Source organism: Castor canadensis, chromosome 5, assembly GCF_047511655.1.
Source record: "Castor canadensis chromosome 5, mCasCan1.hap1v2, whole genome shotgun sequence".
Taxonomy (NCBI): Eukaryota; Metazoa; Chordata; class Mammalia; order Rodentia; family Castoridae; genus Castor; species Castor canadensis.
In genome coordinates this window covers 30,869,056-30,887,905 of record NC_133390.1, presented here as the reverse complement: position 1 = coordinate 30,887,905, position 18,850 = coordinate 30,869,056, and the positions used below count along the sequence as shown (strand labels likewise).

Here is an 18,850-nt window from a genome sequence, read left to right as displayed (position 1 = left end):
TTCTGAAACAGATAAAGAGCCTCAAAAATTTTTAGTGGCCAAGATTTTAAAATCTGGTGGGCAATTCTAATGGCGAAGCCACCAGGTTTTATTGTTTTCCTACTGATGTGATGTGGGAGTCCTGATAAACGACTCAAAAAACATTAAATAGAATATATACAGTTACGATTTCCTTTCAATCTCCACGTTCATGTGGGGTCCAACAATCAAGGCAACTTTTAATCATTTCACTTAACAGCACTCACTGTTGTTCTTACTAGTTGTGATCACCAAAGTAAGGAGAATCTTAGCTGCATGTGCAGGTCATTTTTCTCTCTCCCTTTCTCTTGTTGCTTTCTATTTCTTTTTTTAAGGTGGTGTCATTAAATTCAGGAAACACTTACCCTTGTCTCCCACCATGGAAGTTATGGAAAGAAGTGTTGAACCTTTCCCCTTCCCTGTAACCCAAACAATGTGGGTTGAGCATTCAGGAAGAAATATTACGTACATAATACTGAAGTCTGAAACAAGACTGTGCTTATTTTCTAGCCCAAGACAAAGTGTGAAAGACCATAATAAAAATATTTTGTATATTGTTCCAACCAGATAGGTGTACATGATAAGCATAGATTAAGATAAAAATTATAGCTGAGCATGGTGGTTAAATCTGTAATACTGGATACTCAGGAGGTGGAGATCAGGAGGATCCCTGTTTGAGGACAGCCCAGGCAAAAAATAGCTAGAACTAAAAAGGGATGAGGGCCTGGATCAAGTGATAAACGACCTACCTACCAAGTATAAGGCCCCAAGTTCAAACCCTAGTATTATCAAAAATTAAAATAAATAATAAAGAAATTACAAAAATGGGATTCCTTACAAAAGGACTGATAGAGTTGAATTCCGTTAGGTCACTTTATCTGAACATAGAACTAAACATGAGAAAAAATAAATAAAATGCACATCTAAATTTTCATATTTTGACTTAAGTGCCTAGTGAGTAAGGACTAATAGTTTCAGAGATAACATTACATGTTGTACATTTATAAATATGTACTTATTCTTTTGTATGCATGCACACACAATGCAAATGCATATACAGAGGTAAGATCCACATATTACATAACAGACCAGAACATTATTGTTCTCTTAAATATACTAATTCTAGAAATTAGAAGATAGTTGACCATTTCTAGAGCAGAGACAATGGTCATTTATCTTTATAGTAAGATTAGTTGATTTTATACATTCTATTACTTATGAGGTGAGTGACCTTGAAAAAAGATTTCAATCCTTCTGTGATTCAATATATCTATAAAATGAAAATATCAATAGTAATAGAATTATGAGGCTTAAATCAATTAATAGATGGTAAATCTTTAGAACACGAGGCAGCAAACTTTTCCTCTAAATTTCCAGATGCTAAATATTTTAGGCTTTGCCATCTCTATCATCCCTCCCTCCCTCCCTCCCTTCTTTCTTTCCTTCCTTTTCTTTCTTTTTGTTTATTTCTTGTTTCCAAAAAATTTTTTTAAATGTAGAAAATATTTTTTGCTCACTAGGCTACTCCTTAGAAGGATGCTTTGCATTCACTAAGGGCTATATTTGTGCTATTTATCATTATCATCATTATTATAATTATTGAATCTAAATTTTGAAAGAAGTGACTAGAGGTAATAGGCACAAATGGAAGTAAAAACATAAATTAATGAATTTGAAAATGCATATTTTCCATTACTGGGGTCATGAACTACAGAGTATTGATATGTTCAGTTCTTTCCGGCCTTTTTTACTCATGAATGATTGCTTCAAAATTTTAGAAGTCTCATACAAGTTACCTAGCTGCTATAAAAATATTCAGTTAAAATGTATATTTCCTTACAAGAAGGGCTCTGTAATTTGTTAACTGCTTTTACTTCCAAATATGTCAGCACTAGAGTGCAAATATGTCCAAGTGAAATCTCTCCTAGCTTTATACACAGACTCATTAGCCTGTCCTAGTGATTTTATTGACTACTATTCTGCTTGGCAGTAGATTTTCAAGGTATTGAATCTACCTGTTAGTTCTATTTAATAAAAATAGTCACTAGCTTTATGAAAATGAAATATCTATCATAAAATTTCAGTTGAAAATAATGACTAATTTACTCACATCACAAACAAGTTTAGAAATCTCAAGAAACAATGGTAAGAGCTAAGAATAGACTCCTCTCCAGGCACATAAACATCTTACAAACAACAAAACCAAGTGAAATAGTGTTGGGTTTTTTTTTTTTTTGAGGTAGGGTCTAAATATGTAGCCCAGACTAGATTCAAACTCTCCATCCTCCTGCTTCAGCCTCCCAACTGTTGAGATGACAAGTGTGCACCACCACACTCAGCTTATGCTTGTTTTGCTGACTACCTCATTTAGCAGCACTTGACCAGCCCTAAGTTTCTGAAGAAAACATAAGCACATTAGAACAATACTAATTAGCAAAGTGATGTGTATAAAATTGGGTCCACATACACAAGCACCTCTTGGTGACACCCACATGCATGTGCATGTGTGTATGCACACACACTTTCTCACACAACTTATTTGCTGTCCAACACATCTGCAAATACTCATTCCTTACGTACATCCACACACACTTTCTGCATACACTCAATCATTCATCTATACTCTCACAGAAATTTATGCACTCACACTCTCCACACACACACAGAGTCTGTAATGCATTCACATTCCTTATACACATAGACCCCTGAATAAAGTCACTCACACTTCCTACACACACACACACACACACACACACACACACATATGCACACGCACATATGAAAGCAAATTAAGCCTTCCATCAAACTTTTTCTTCAAAGTTATTGGCATATGAAAAGACCAAAAAAATGTCTTATTGGTGTAAAGTGCAATTTCTACTACAGATATATGACATTTATAGGACAAATTCATTGTGGAATGCATACCTAAACACCCTGAGGTTCTTATATATGGCAGTAATTAAGCACTGAATTCAAGTAAGGAAACAGATTTTGTTTTCTTAGCAATAAATGCTTTATATGGAGTGACCGTTATATCATCTGTAGAAGAAATGCAGACTGCTTTAACCACAGTCACATTAGATGTGAAACTTACTCCTAACAGGTGAGTATGTAAAAGTGTAAAATGGTAGTCTCCTAATTTATAGATATATTATCATCTTTGCCACACATTTCAGAAATTAGACACATAGGCTATAGAGTTGACATTTTGCATTATTCTTGCATTTTTTTACTGTATTCCTAATGGAAAAGTGTTCTGTATCATTAATGATATATGCAAAAATATGCAGAATTTTACCCTAAAGGAGATTATGGTAGAAATTTCATGCAAAGAGGCTTAACATAATAGTGAACTAATAAATCAGCTCTGTGCACTCAAAGATTTTAACTTTTGCTCTGTCACCTTCTTTTGGATCCGGGTTTCAAATCACAGTATTATATCTGCAGTTTTTAAATCTTAATTAGCCTGGCAAGCAGACCAGTCCTGAAGCAAGAAAAAAAACTAAAAAATAGGCTAAAGCCTCACACACTGTGTAATCTAGGAAAGGAGGCAGAGGAGAATTACAGGCACTCAGCTTCTTCAGCACTATCACACACCAATTTCCTTCAGTGTTTGCAGAACTAACATGTAGTGCAAAATTTGTTGAAGTTGGGAAGCTGTTGAGTAAAAATGAATTAAGTGACACTGATAAAATACCTTCCAGATAAAAGATGCCATTAAAGCAAATGCAGATAAAGGGAGCTTTCTGAGAAGACACAATGAAATACAAAGATCAGACTTAAGTCTGTAGCAGCTATACCCTCACAGTCATGGCAGGGGCATATACCCTCACAGTCATGGCAGGGGCATTTGTGTGTGTGTGTGTGTGTGTGTGTGTGTGTGTGTGTGTATGGGAAACAATGGATAGCTAAATGAATAGGAAGATTGACTGTTCATATTCATTATGTACATATTAGGATTTAAATTTTTCTAATTTAAATCCCTGGAAATATGCATCAGTCCTGGAATCATCATAAGACAGTACCAACTGGAATCTTTCATTTGGTGAACAGGGAAGAGGAGGCTAAAGAAGTAAAATGTCAGAATAATTATATTTCTTGGAAGAGCAATAATTATTGGATTCAGCAAGATGAAGGGCATAAGTGTGTGGTTTATCTCACTATACACTTTTCCACTCTAAAAATAATACCTAGTGCCACCTAAGAGAGGCTTATTCTGTAAACGTGCTTATTTTCATCAGTGAATGATTTTACAGAGTGAAATATCAAGAACCATTTTAAGATTGCATTTACTTTGTATGTTGCTTCTGATATACAAAATATATCATTTCTAAAAGTCAAGGTTTTTTCATGTAATAGACTTGGTTCCCTAGCAGAGTGAACTTTTCATGAAAGCCCTGGATATAATTGAGTTTTCTTTCATGTCTTTAAAGCTTTTTAAAATTCATGAATTTTCTTATCATTTTTGCAGCAAAGCAAAAGTATTTCCAAATGCTTTTTGAATTTGTGTTTAACATTAACATATTTAAAATGTTACAGAAATAGATGGAGTGAAATAAATCTTACATAAGAAAGTACTTGATTTTTGATGCATTTTAATATTGCAAATAAGTCAGTGATTCCTATTATATTAGTTTCATTACCTGTCACAGAGCTTTCTAGATTGTCCATACTGGATCCGGGTGTCTGGTCTAGTGCTCTCAGGGGTCTGGGTATTTCTAAAGCTTCCTCTTCATCATCAGCATCATCGTCTGGAACATCTGTTTCCAAATCAGAAATCACGGATCCAGACACATAACCTAATGGTGGAACAGGAGGCTGTGGAGGCTGATTATTGCTTTGAATGTGCCTAGAATTTAAATTGAAAAAAAAATTGTGGAGTAATTCATTAGCATTTAACAAAATTGTAATTTGAATTAAATGGTGTGTAAAGGTAACTGATATTGTCTTTTCCATATTTTTTTTTTTGGAGTTTGTAGTGCGTTCTTATACTTTAGCAGAGACAGTGGGCTATGGATGTATGACTTACCAAATAAAAACAACAGAGAGTAAAAAATGTGCTTCTTTTGAAATTTATAGAGTGATACACAGATAAAAAATACATATCCAATATTTTTGAATAAATAAGTCACGAAAAAGAAAATAGGAGTGTTTGCCACAAATAACTTTAAAGTTGACTTTCCTCTGTAAAAAAAGTTAGTGTTGTAGTTCAGCTCAACCCATAAAGCCTGCTGTTCCATATGAAGAAAAAATGTCATTTGAGGGCCTAATTCCCTCTCGCCCTTCCTTCGGCACATTTCCTGTCCTAGGAAGATTTCTTTTCACATGATTCACTTTTCATCAGGCTGAGTAGTTGTTTCCACTTACCCAGCTCAAGATAGGCACAACTACTTTGTGTTAAGACCTTACTTTAGGACCTGCCAAGTCTTAAAGAGAAAAATGATTCATCTCAGCAATTTTTGTGTTTACAACATAAGGAATGTTAAAGGAAAAACCCTTTCTAATTCGGGAATAATTCTAATCTTAACCTTAAGAAGAAAATAGAACATGCATTATCAGCTCTCCTTCAGAAGGTAAGTTAGCGACACTTAAGCTTAAAGTGACTTATTTCAAACCACATAGCTAACAAAATGTGGCACTGTACCCTGAGATTCAGTTGATTTTTTTTGAGATTGCTTAGAGTTTCTTCTAACCAATAAAATGCTAAATAAAAGTAATTCATTGCTACTTGTCACTGTTATTAAAGTGAATGCATTACATGTCTTTTCACTGCCTTCATACAAAGTATTTTAAAGATCCCTATCACTTAAGAGAGATTAAAAAGTAAGTGCTGTTCATTTTACCATTGGTTTTTAAATGAAAGATCAAAACTATTTCTCTTCTTCTTTACATTACTTGGGAAAATATTTCATTCTACTAGAATTTGCATAATATACTTCACTTAATTGCATTTTTAAAAATTTATTTTTATTATTGTTGTACTGGGGGTACAATACTGTATTTACAAAAGGTCTTACAACATACCATAGTTGAATTCACCCCTTCCATCATTCTCCTTTATCCACTCTTCCCCCATTCCTAGAGTATTTTTAAAAGGTCTCATTTTTTTCATTTAGCATTTATAAATATCTTCTAGTGACAAACACTATGCTGAATATTTCATGAACAGAATTCCTGAAGGTGTCTTTTATCTTGTTTTCTTTTTTGAAGTACTGGGGTTTGAACTCAGTCAGCTTCATGCTTGCTAAGCAGGCACTCTACCACTTGATTCTCCAGTTCTGTTAGCTCTGGTTATTTTTGAGATCTCTGCCTCCCAAGTAGCTAGGATTGTAAGTGTGACACACTGGCACTTGACATATGGAATTTTGGGGTTTTTTGTTTTTGTTTTAGTTGTCCTCCTGTGATGACCATGTGCAAACCTAATGAGGAGGTACTTCCAAACCAGAAGAGCAAGGTCTTGTGTGGGAACATGGTGAGTCACATGTTCCACATGTGGAGTTAGCTAAGGCATTCTGGTAGACTGCTGGTTTGATTAGAAACATACTCAAAAAAAGAAACAGGGTCTGATGTGTCAGCTCTCAGAGCTGGTGAGAATGAATGTCTATTGAGCACTTACTCTTCTAAGTGTGGAAAGACACTAGCAAACAACTCAGGTGAAAAGAAGAGCCCTTTTGGAGAGTAATAGCTACTATAAAACCAGGTACTTTATTAAGTATTGTACAAGTGCAAACTCATTTATATCTCAAAATCTGTATCATATAATGAAGAATTTAACCTTGATTCCATAGAAGTAAGGCCTTTTCCCTCTACAAGTGGGATGCCCTTAGGGTGTGCTGTCATATAAAGTGTTTCTGCTTATCTTAGGCTATTCCAAAATGTCTAACAACACAATTTATGGTAGTATGTCCAGTCACACAGTATTAATGTGATCCCTGGATGAGCTGGAGACTGAAGTCAGCTGTGTCGGTAATCAATGATCTATGTGACATAACCCAAATAAATTCTCTGGACTTCAAAGCTCATATTCACTTCCATGGTTGGCAATACCCCCTGTATATGGTCTTTACTAGAAAAATATTGAGCCTGACTCCACTGAAGCAAGACAAATGAGAGCTATGCTTCTAGAATTTTCCTGGGCCCAGTATCTCATCTTTTGACTGATTTTAATCAATATATTTTTACTGGAATAAAGTGTAACTTTGAATATAAGACCTTTCAGTGAGTTCTATGAATTCTTCAAGCAAATTCTTGAATCTGGGTGGTCTTCAGAATCACTGAAACTTGCATTTGATATAAAAAATGAGGGTAGTTTGGGGGTTTACTCTGTAATTTCATACTGATCTAATTACTGCTATTGCCATCATTTTACACATAGGGAAAGTGCACATTCTATATGGCTAAGCAAGCTGCCCAAGATCATAAAATAATAGGACAGATTTACTTCAGTGGTAGTGACCCTAACTTTGGCTGCTCTCAATCAAATCCCAGATCAATTAATCAGAATCGATCTGGGGTGGGTTTTAAGTAAAACTATATTTTAAAGTTATCCAGGTGATTCTAAAAGTCAGGTAAATTTAAGAACCCTTGAATCAGAGCATGTACTTTAAATGACTAAGCTGTGAGATGTCAAAACTAATAAAAGAAATCCTACAGCTCTCCAAGCAGCTGTTTTCAACTTAAATAGTGATATTTTATTTAAAAAAAAATAGGTTGAGTAAAGTAATACTGTTTAACAGTAGGTCACCTCTGACCATTGAGAGAATATTTGATGATTATGAAGAAAAGAGCATGTTTTTAAGTTTTAAGTTATAGGCCATGTTTTAGTGTCTCTTTGTAGATGTAGTTAGCTGTATAGCTCATTAATATTGTGAGGAATTATCTCATTATCGATTTATCCCAGTAGCAAAAACTATCAAAAAAAAGGAAAAAATAAAAAGTCAGTCTGACTTCAAGCCAAGGGTGTAAATCGACAGAAGATAACTGGTGGTAGAGATTTCATTTACAAAAGTCTAGGCTCATGCCATCTCCAAGACAATAATAAATATATAAAAGTAGATTGCTCTCTATAGCTTATAAAAATTGAGGGGTTGATTAGAAAAAGGAATCTGGGAATTTTAAATTTATTCTTGGATTTCTAATGGGTGCATTTATGGTTGTTTTTACTGATTCATTAAATTCAGCCTAAAGAGGGTCTTTAAATAGCTGACACTGACCAAAAGTGATTTGCAAAAGCTTACATTTACATATTCACAACTACATACAGAATTAATCACAGGCACTTTGGAGAATCTAAAAGGAGTCCTTTATTATGGCATTAAAAGTGAGTTCAAGGATAAGCTAATTGAAGCTAAACTGTAAATTAGAAACAATTCTGGTGTAGCCCAAAGCACTTCAGCCTGAAATTCAGCTGATTTGAATTTTTGCTCCCTTTCACTCTCTAATAGGTATATGACTTTGGTCAGATTATTTAACATTTCTGCAATCAGTTTCTTTATATAAATGATTGATGAGTATACAGAACATTTTTAATCCCATCTGCATAATTTTGTGAGACTCTCAGTAAATTATGTGAAAGAAAAATTTCCATCTGTTGAAAACATGGGTCTCTTGACTTAGTAAGAATACTTACCATGTTTGTTTTGCTATATCAAACTGATAGGCTCTCGTCAGCTCGTCCAGGTGAGCTTGCAGCATAGGTTGCATCTCTTCCCGCGGGGATGGAGTAAGAGTGGCAGTGGACTGCTGTCCAAAGGAGATAGCAGGAGAAGAAGCCACACCTCGAACAGGAGGTGTTGGGACCCGGTCATCATCTTCTTCCAGTTCATCTTCCATACCCTGGTGTAAGTATGTCTGTACTGGTAATGGTGGGCACCAGCTATCACTATCGTAGCTGAAATTAAGTGAGAAAAAAATGCACACTGACACACATGTATATAAACACACAATTATTCTGCCAATAAATAGCAAACACATGATGTTTAAAATGTTCTCTGAGTTTATTTCCTCCTGATCATGTTTTGGGTGCTACCATAGTAAATCACCTGGCTATTGTCTTAATTTCTATTTGTAATTACATCTGTCATCTCAATATCTCAATTTATTCTTCAAAGACCTTATTAGCTAATTTTTACCACACTGTTACAAAATGCATTAATTTCCCAACAAAGTTACTCATGTGGAAACACCAAATTGCTAATTAAAGACAATTAGTGAATTTAGTGCTAGTAGATTTAACTTCCTTCAATTGCTCATCCTTGTGCATCAATAGAATATGCCAATAGAGCCAAGTGATCTGCTAAGTAATGAAGAATTTTATTTGTTCCTTCTAAAACTATGCCAATCTTTCATCTTATATGACATACCAGTCATTAAGATTTTGTGATAAGAAATATATTCTGTATCACCTGGATTTTTTTAAGTTTCTCAGAAACTCAAGTCTTCCCTTATCTCAACATCTAAATTCAAGTGTTATTTGGTAAATAGTCTCTCTACCTACTCTCTAGTCCTAGTATTTTCAGAAATCACATAAGTCCTAACATATTTTCAAAAAGAGACTTAAAATTAAGATAAATAATGTTATTTGATATAATCATCGCTGAAAGTTATCCTGACTCTTTCTCCAACACTTTATCTCCATTTTCATAATCATGGATCACTTGCCTTCCAAGGTATACAAGCTCACTTCTTCTTTTCTATTCTATATTCAATACAGGCAATAGGATTGTTTTCTAACAGCACATCACACTCTATTTAAAATAATTCAGTGATAATTTTAAACTTATTTCTGGGCTTAAAATATCCTTCCCAACTAATCAGCTGGTTTTTGTAGCTTTATTTTCCCCAAACCAGTCTACTCTTTCTTTCTAAACTCTGGATCTGTACAGAGTTCACTTTTGATATGATCACTTTCGTGAAGCTTCCTTAGTTTTCTCCTTATGGAATTGATTCTGACTCCATAATACTTATTTGAGGTACTCCCCATATCATACTGTAATTAGTTTTTTTGTGTCTCCTTTCTTCCGCGATTCCTTCAACCCAAGAACTTTATATTTCTCAGTTTGATATTTCTAGCACTTAGTACAGAATCTGGTATATGAGAGAAATTAAAGAAAATGAAAATAGCATGAATATTACATGCATACTCTTGATCTCTTTTAAAAACTGTAACGTGTAAATGTTAGATGATTCTTGGATATTTTTGTTTGAATGTTTTTTGCTTATCCTACGCAAAACTAAATTTGTCACATAAAAACCTTCATGTGGATATTTATAGCAGCTTTATTCTTAACTGCCAAATATTGAAAGTAACCAGGATGTGCTCAAGAAAGTAGATGAATAAATAAATTATGGCACATTCAGACAATGGGGTATTACTCATTGCTTAAGAGAAACAAGTTGGAGGAGGGGGGTAGAAATGACCCAGACATTGTATGCTCATATGAATAAAAGAAATTTAAAAAGAAAGAGAAACAAGTTATCAAACCATAAAATGACATGTAAGAAACTTAAATATATCTTATTAAGCGAAAGAACTCAATTGGAAAAGGAGATATAGTGCATAATTCTAATTATATGGTATTGTGGAAAAGGCAAAATCATGGAAACAATGAAACAATCAAGTAGTTTCCAGGGGCTGGGGACTGAAGGAAGAATAATAAGAGAATGGAGGAATTTTCAAGAAGGAAATAATTCTATATGATTCAAAAATGGTAGATACTTGTCATCATAAATTTGTCCAAATCATTGAATGTACATGAAGAGTGAGGCATATTGTAAACTATGGGTCCTGGATGATACTTATCTGTCAATGTGGGTTCATCAACTATAACAAATGCATCACGTGGATGTGAGATGTTGGTAGTGAGGAAGGCTATGTATGCCTGAACACTGTAGTTTTTGTTTAATTTTCCTGTAAACCTAAAACTTATCTAAACAATAGAAAAAGTAAAGCCCTGTATTTGATTATCCTTTTGACAATCTTATGTCAGGTCTGTGAATCCATTTCACATAATATACAGTATAGCAAGGTAGCTGGATAGTAAGTAAACAATCAATAAATTGAAAAGATATATTTCTCTAAAACATTGACATTTTATCTCTTTCCTATGTTAGAGATCACAGTTAGATTTCATCTGAAGAAAAGATTCTCTTGTCTAAAATGTCTATAACCTACTATTCTGATTGCTGCTATGAGGTTTTGCCCATCCTCTAATCAATCTTGCCCACCATTCACAAATTTGTCTATGAAAACATCATCAGAGTGGACTAAAAAACACATTTACTTCTCTTCACTCTATTATATCCATTACATATATTTAAGCTTCAACCCCCCTTGGCAGACAGTTTTTAGTTTCTTAACAAGAATCTTTTATTCAAACTAAATTGCCTTGTTTCCTTCTTTCTATGTTCTTTTCTATCCCAGTACATTTATTTTTTTCAACTCATTTCAAATAAATAGCACTCCTCCAACTTTGCCCATCTTAATCTTACAAATCCTTCAAGTTACAGGCTAAATCCTCTATCTTTTATAAAGATTTCCATTGCAAGGTCAACCAATACTCATATACTACTTTTCCGAACTTGAACTGACAACATTTTTGCACATTTATATAAAAATGGATTATACATTTCCAATGTTGATTCATGTAACCATTTATTTTAATTTTTAGCCTTTCACTTGTTTATAGTATTTTCCCTTAAATGGATTTAAGATACCTTACAATTATGACATTGAACTATTTCTGTTTTTCTGTACCTAATACATTAAAAATAGTAGGGTGTAACTATACTTACTGATTTGAAATGAAAACACACAAATAGCTTCATTAATAAGAAGATTTATGTTTCTTGGCTTAACTTATTTATTTGACTTTGAAGACCAAATTATTAAGTCAAACAAAAATATGTATTTGAAACCTAAGCATTAAAAAAAACTACCCATTTTCAGTAAGGAATACTCATGTTATTATACTTCATCAGTAGTTAAAAAATTAGATTTACTCTATAAACTTATTACAAAACACAGTACATGTTTTTGTGCCAGAAAGTAAAAGTCAAACTGTACTGTCAGGGTACTAAACTTTTAAATAAAGGGTGAACTATTTATTCAATTTTTGAAATATCTCCAAAAGTTTCCCTACTATATAAATAGTAAGGTATTCTTATTCCTTTTGGGTTTTTTGGTGGTACTGAGTTTGAAGTCAGGTTTTCACACTTGCTAGGTAGGTATTCTAATGCTTGAGCCATCCCTCCAGCCCAATTATACTTATTTCTAATAATCTAATAGGAAAATATACATAAAATTAAACCCAGATAACATAACAGAAAGGAGAAGTATGTGTTATATGTATCATGTGTTAACATGAAAATGTAAAATAACTCATACTCGACTTGCTTTTTATTATACAAGTAATATCAGGGAGAGTAGAGTAACAAATATTATGTTTTGATATTATGCAAATAAATTGCATAGTTTATTAGCTGACTAAAACATCTTTCATTACTTATTCCATTAAGCTCCGATGGATGTGATCATCAATTGTCCTATGTCTTTTCTGCAATGATAATCCAAAACACCAGTGAACAATCTCTGTAGCTCTACAGAACAAGCAAAGCTGAGAAAAGCCCGGGGATTTAAAGTGGGTTTATACCAAAAGTAGAAAAATGGAAAGGGAGAAAAAATACCAAAATCCTGGGAGAACAATATGAAAGAATAGGTGAAGTGAGGTTGGGACATGAGGAAGAATTGCTCATCATTTTTGTAGTATTCATATCTTTCTGCATTCCAGTGGAAGGACCTGAAGGTAACAGATGAATCTATGAACTCCATGAAAAGTATAGCTCTCTTATTACAGTTTCCTGCACATTTTACAGATATACATCTTATTTGAGTGATAGTATTTTAACTTTTTCTTGTAGTAACATAAAAAAAGACTGTAAGAATGCTTCCTAACAGCAAACTGAAGTTCTTTTGGCTAGTCTATCTTAGAGAAGCACTTGTTTTTTGAAATTCTGTCAGTAAAACATGGGGTATCATATTATCTGTCTTTCCTGATGAATAATGATAAAGATGACAGTAAATCAATGTCACATGTGAACTAACTTGTTAAAGGTCAGATTCAAATGCCAAATTACTAATAAAAATACAATAAAGTTCAACACCAGCAAAAGCTTGCCAATCTCTAATTGTAATAACAAAGTGAAGCACCAGTTACCTATTTAATTGCTATTGAATCCTTCCTAGCATCATATGACTTATAAAATGTTTTATATTCATAGTTAGGAACCAAATTGAAGATACAGTTTGATGAGAGAAAACATTTACCATCATGGCTATATTAGTTAATTAGCAATCAAACACTTTTTATTTGGATAAAGATTTGGTAACTTTTGATATTTAGTATTGTAGAGAAAAAATGGCTCAGAAAAGGCTTAGAAAGAAAATTGATATATAAACCAGAAGCAATAGCAAAAATTATAACAAAAACTAGAGACTTAATTTCCAAGATTATAGTTAGTCTCTGCTAGGCATATTTCCAGATTCTATCCCTTGTCTCTTTTCCACTATCATTGTTTTTTTTTTTTTGTCACTTATCATTTTCACAATGCCAGCCATTCTGCTCTGATATTCCATACATTATTCACTTCCCTCCAACCTCATTTCCTCCAATCCGTCATGTACAGTCAAATATTAGAATCCTTCTATGGTATACAAGGATTCACAATCAACCTCAAGACACCTTCTCAGATTATCTCCTACACTACACAGGTTTTAAAACGCAGCAAACCCTTTTGCAGCAAACTGTTTGCCGAAGGATACAGATAAACAGTTAATATGCAAGGTTGTGAGTTGTACAATTGTGGGCTAAGCTTAAGGAATAATGAAAAATAAGAGAAGGGCAAATAACCTTAACTAAAATCAAGTGGGATCTCTAAAGGAAGAATAGTAGGACTATTTCTACTCTCTGTGTTCTCATTTTGTATTTCTTTCTTTCTTTACTCTTTAGCCAGGAATATTTCTCTCCCATTATATAGCAAATTATGACATTGGTAATATTTTCTTGTAGTCATTGGTTAGTAATCTATTCTAGTGCATACAGTACCTTAGATTAGAGGTTATTTCTTATCATTCTTTGTCCTTTTGATTCCATGCCTGGCACCCAAAAATAACCCAATTATGGCTACCATTTATGAAGAAATGATATAGATTCACCTCAACACTCAACTGCTCTAAGCTTTCCCCAAGTTTAACCAGCTTACCTGACGTAAATGGCAATTTGCCTTTCTATAGGCAAATTGTTATTGTGCACACATTAATTACCTAAGGCATGTAAAAAACAGCGTGCGTGTTTGTGTGTTGGATATTATCTAATGTCTACTCTACTTATCTCTCTAGGTCAGACATCAGATCTTACCTACTAAGTGTACATTTGTCTCATTGGTCTCTGCTGTTTCCCTTTTTAACAATGTGCTTAGCATTTCTGATGTCTTGAAAATTTTTTGTTGAAAAACTTCTCTAGGATAACATGATACAACAATTTGTATATCACTGTAAGTAGTACAATTACAAAATCCTTGAAGAGTGGGAATAAAATTTACATTTTTTACACTACTGGCAGTTTAAACTTGGGGCTTCATGCTTACTAGACAGGGATTCTACCACTTCAGCCTTTCGCCGTTTTGCTCTGGTTTTGGAGTTAGGATCTCGCTTTTTGCCCAGATCATCCTGTGCTGAAATCCTTCTATTTTACACTTCCTGCTTTTGCTGGGATGATAGGCACATGCCACCAAGCCTACTAATTGTTTGAGACAGGGTCTCTCTGTTTGCCTTGGCTGGACTGGAACTACTATCCTCCTAAACTCAACCTTCCAAGTAGCTAAGGTTACAGACATGAGCCATTGGTGGCAGGTTAGAAATAAAAATTATTAGGGGAGATAACAACAAACACCATGGAAGTCCAGGAAATCATCAGAGACTACTTTGAGAACCTATATTCAAATAAATTTGAAAATTTTGAAGAAATGGACAGATTTCTAGATACATATGATCATCCAAAACTGAACCAAGAGGAAATTAATCACCTGAATAGACCTATAACACAAAATGAAATTGAAGCAGCAATCAAGAATCTCCCCAAAAAGAAAAGTCCAGGACCTGATGGATTCTCTGTGGAATTCTATCAGACCTTTAAAGAAGAACTGATACCAACCCTCCTTAAACTGCTCCACAAAATAGAAAGGGAAGGAAAACTGCCTAACACATTTTATGAAGCCAGTATTACACTTACCCCAAACCAGGCAAAGACACCTCCAAAAAGGAGAACTATAGGCCAATCTCCTTAATGAACATTGACGCAAAAATCCTCAACAAAATAATGGCAAACCGAATTCAGCAACACATCAAAAAGATTATTCACCACGACCAAGTAGGCTTCATCCCAGGGATGCAGGGGTGGTTCAACATATGAAAATCAATAAATGTAATAAACCACATTAACAGAAGCAAAGACAAAAACCACTTGATCATCTCAATAGATGCAGAAAAAGCCTTTGATAAGATCCAACATCATTTCATGATAAAAGCTCTATGAAAACTAGGAATAGAAGGAAAGTTCCTCAACATTATAAAAGCTATATATGACAAACCTACAGCCAGCATTATACTTAAAGGAGAAAAACTGAAACCATTCCCTCTAAAATCAGGAACCAGACAAGGATGCCCACTATCTCTACTCCTATTCAACATAGTACTGGAATTCCTAGCCAGAGCAATTAGGCAAGAAGAAGGACTAAAAGGAATACAAATAGGTAAAGAAACCGTCAAAATATCCCTATTTGCAGATGACATGATCCTATACCTTAAAGACCCAAAAAACTCTACTCAGAAGCTTCTAGAAATCATCAATAGCTATAGCAAGGTAGCAGGGTATAAAATCAACATAGAAAAATCATTAGCATTTCTATACACTAACAATAAGCAAACTGAAAAAGAATGTATGAAAACAATTCCATTTACAATAGCCTCAAAAACAATCAAATACCTAGGTGTAAACCTAATAAAAGATGTGAAAGACCTCTACAAGGAAAACTATACACTTCTGAAGAAAGAGATTGAGGAAGACTATAGAAAGTGGAGAGATCTCCCATGCTCATGGATTGGTAGAATCAACATAGTAAAAATGTCGATACTCCCCAAAGTAATCTACATGTTTAATGCAATTCCCATCAAAATTCTAATGACATTCATTAAAGATATTGAAAAATCTACTGTTAAATTTATATGGAAACACAAGAGGCCACGAATAGTCAAGGCAATACTCAGTCAAAAGAACAATGCAGGAGGTATCACAATACCTGACTTCAAACTATATTACAAAGCAATAACAATAAAAACAGCATGGCACTGGCACAAAAACAGACATGAAGACCAGTGGAACAGAATAGAGGACCCAGATATGAAGCCACACAACTATAACCAAATTGTCTTTGACAAAGGAGCTAAAAATATACGATGGAGAAATAGCAGCCTCTTCAACAAAAACTGCTGGGAAAACTGGTTAGCAGTCTGCAAAAAACTGAAACTAGATCCATGTATATCACCCTGTACCAAGATTAACTCAAAATGGATCAAGGATCTTAATATCAGACCACAGACTCTAATGTTTGTACAGGAAAGAGTAGGAAAAACTCTGGAGTTAGTAGGTATAGGTAAGAACTTTCTCAACGAAACCCCAGCAGCACAGCAACTAAGAAATAGCATAGATAAATGGGACCTCATAAAACTAAAAAGCTTCTGCTCATCAAAAGAAATGGTCTCTAAACTGAAGAGAACACCCACAGAGTGGGAGAAAATATTTGCCAGCTACACATCAGACAAAGGACTGATAACCAGAATATATAGGGAACTTAAAAAACTAAATTCTCCCAAAACTAATGAACCAATAAAGAAATGGGTAAGTGAACTAAACAGAACTTTCTCAAAAGAAGAAATTCAAATGGCCAGAAAACACATGAAAAAATGCTCACCATCTCTAGCAATAAAGGAAATGCAAATTAAAACCATGCTAAGATTCCACCTCACCCCTGTTATAATAGCCATCATCAGCAACACCACCAACAACAGGTGTTGGCGAGGATGCGGGGAAAAAGGAACCCTCTTACACTGTTGGTGGGAATGTAAACTAGTACAACCACTCTGGAAAAAAATTTGGAGGCTACTTAAAAAGCTAGACATTGATCTACCATGTGATCCAGCAATACCACTCTTGGGGATATACCCAAAAGACTGTGACACAGGTTACTCCAGAGGCACCTGCACACCCATGTTTATTGCAGCACTATTCACAATAGCCAAGTTATAGAAACAGCCAAGATGCCCCACCACTGACGAATGGATTAAGAAATTGTGGTATCTAAACACAATGCAATATTATGCAGCCATGAAGAAGAACGAAATGTTATCATTTGCTGGTAAATGGATGGAATTGGAGAACATCATTCTGAGTGAGGTTAGCCTAGCCCAAAAGACCAAAAATTGTATGTTCTCCCTGATATGTGGACATTAGATCAAGGGCAAACACAACAATGGGATTCGACTTTGAGCACATGATAAAAGCGAGAGCACACAAGGGAGGGGTGAGGATAGGTAAGACACCTAAAATATTAGCTAGCATTTGTTCCCCTTAATGCAGAGAAACTAAAGCAGATACCTTAAAAGCAACTGAGGCCAATAGGAAAAGGAGACCAGGAACTAGAGAAAAGGTGAGATCAAACAGAATTGACCTAGAAGGTAACACACACGCACAGGAAATCAATGTGAGTCAATGCCCTGTATAGCTATCCTTATCTCAACCAGCAAAAACCCTTGTTCCTTCCTATTATTGCTTATACTCTCTCTACAACAAAATTAGAAATAAGGGCAAAATAGTTTCTGCTGGGTATTGAGGGGGTTGGGGGAGAGGAAGGGAGCGGAGTGGGTAGTAAGGGAGGGGGTGGGGGCAGGGGGGAGAAATGACTCAAGCCTTGTATGCACATACGAATAATAAAAGAAAAAAAATCTCCATAAGGGAAAAAAAGAAATAAAAATTATTCAAAGGGAAAAATTAATTCTAGTTTTTAATTTTGCATGTCATAAAAATGTTATGACTGAATTATAGCACTAAAGCATATTGTGAAATATTTAATATTAACATCACAAATAACACTATAATCTGTGTTAAATCATATTTCCTTTTAATTGCCATGAGGTTTACACATTAGAAAGCATAAAAGTGTAAGGAATATAGTAAGAAAAGAACATTGTCCCTCCAATCTACTCACTTAATTTATTCTTTCATATTGACTTTACATGTATTTCATTATAAATGAGTGAGGATTGGGCTTTGAAAAACTGAGCCCAAAGAATAACAAAATGGAATTTTGCTGTCAGAATTATTGACTGGTTATGACCTAGCTACTATTTGGGGTAAGAAAAACAGTTTTTTCAGCAAATACAGATACACACATGTCTCTTTATAATACATTTTTAACCATTTAAAATGTCAAATAGATGATATAGAATCTTTTAAAATTCCTTTAAAAGATTTTTTTAGTATCAAGTATTTTGACTAAATAGAATGAATAGCCAAATATTCAGAAATCATTTTATATTTTACATGTTACTATTCTGAACATAATTTGTGTCAAAAAATAAAACTGTGCACCAACGTATATTCATCAGCAAATGAGCATTTCATCAAGCAATAAGCTAACTGAATTAGTTTTATTTCAGTGAATAATAGACATTATATTCTAAGTATTTTTAAGTAGACTAAAAAAAAAAGAAAAAAAAGAT

At 34.1% G+C, this 18,850-nt stretch overlaps 1 protein-coding gene across 24 annotated transcripts in view; it reads right to left on the bottom strand.

Annotated features, from left to right (window-relative positions):
- Positions 1-18,850, bottom strand: part of Robo2 (roundabout guidance receptor 2) — a 1,713,446-nt gene that overhangs the window by 23,544 nt on the left and 1,671,052 nt on the right. For all 24 annotated transcript variants that reach the window (XM_074072902.1, XM_074072901.1, XM_074072897.1 and 21 more), the window contains 2 exons: positions 8,648-8,908; positions 4,662-4,867 (listed from right to left, as the gene is read on the bottom strand). In XM_074072902.1, the coding sequence (XP_073929003.1) occupies positions 4,662-4,867; positions 8,648-8,908 (467 nt within the window). The remainder of the gene's footprint in view (positions 1-4,661; positions 4,868-8,647; positions 8,909-18,850) is intronic.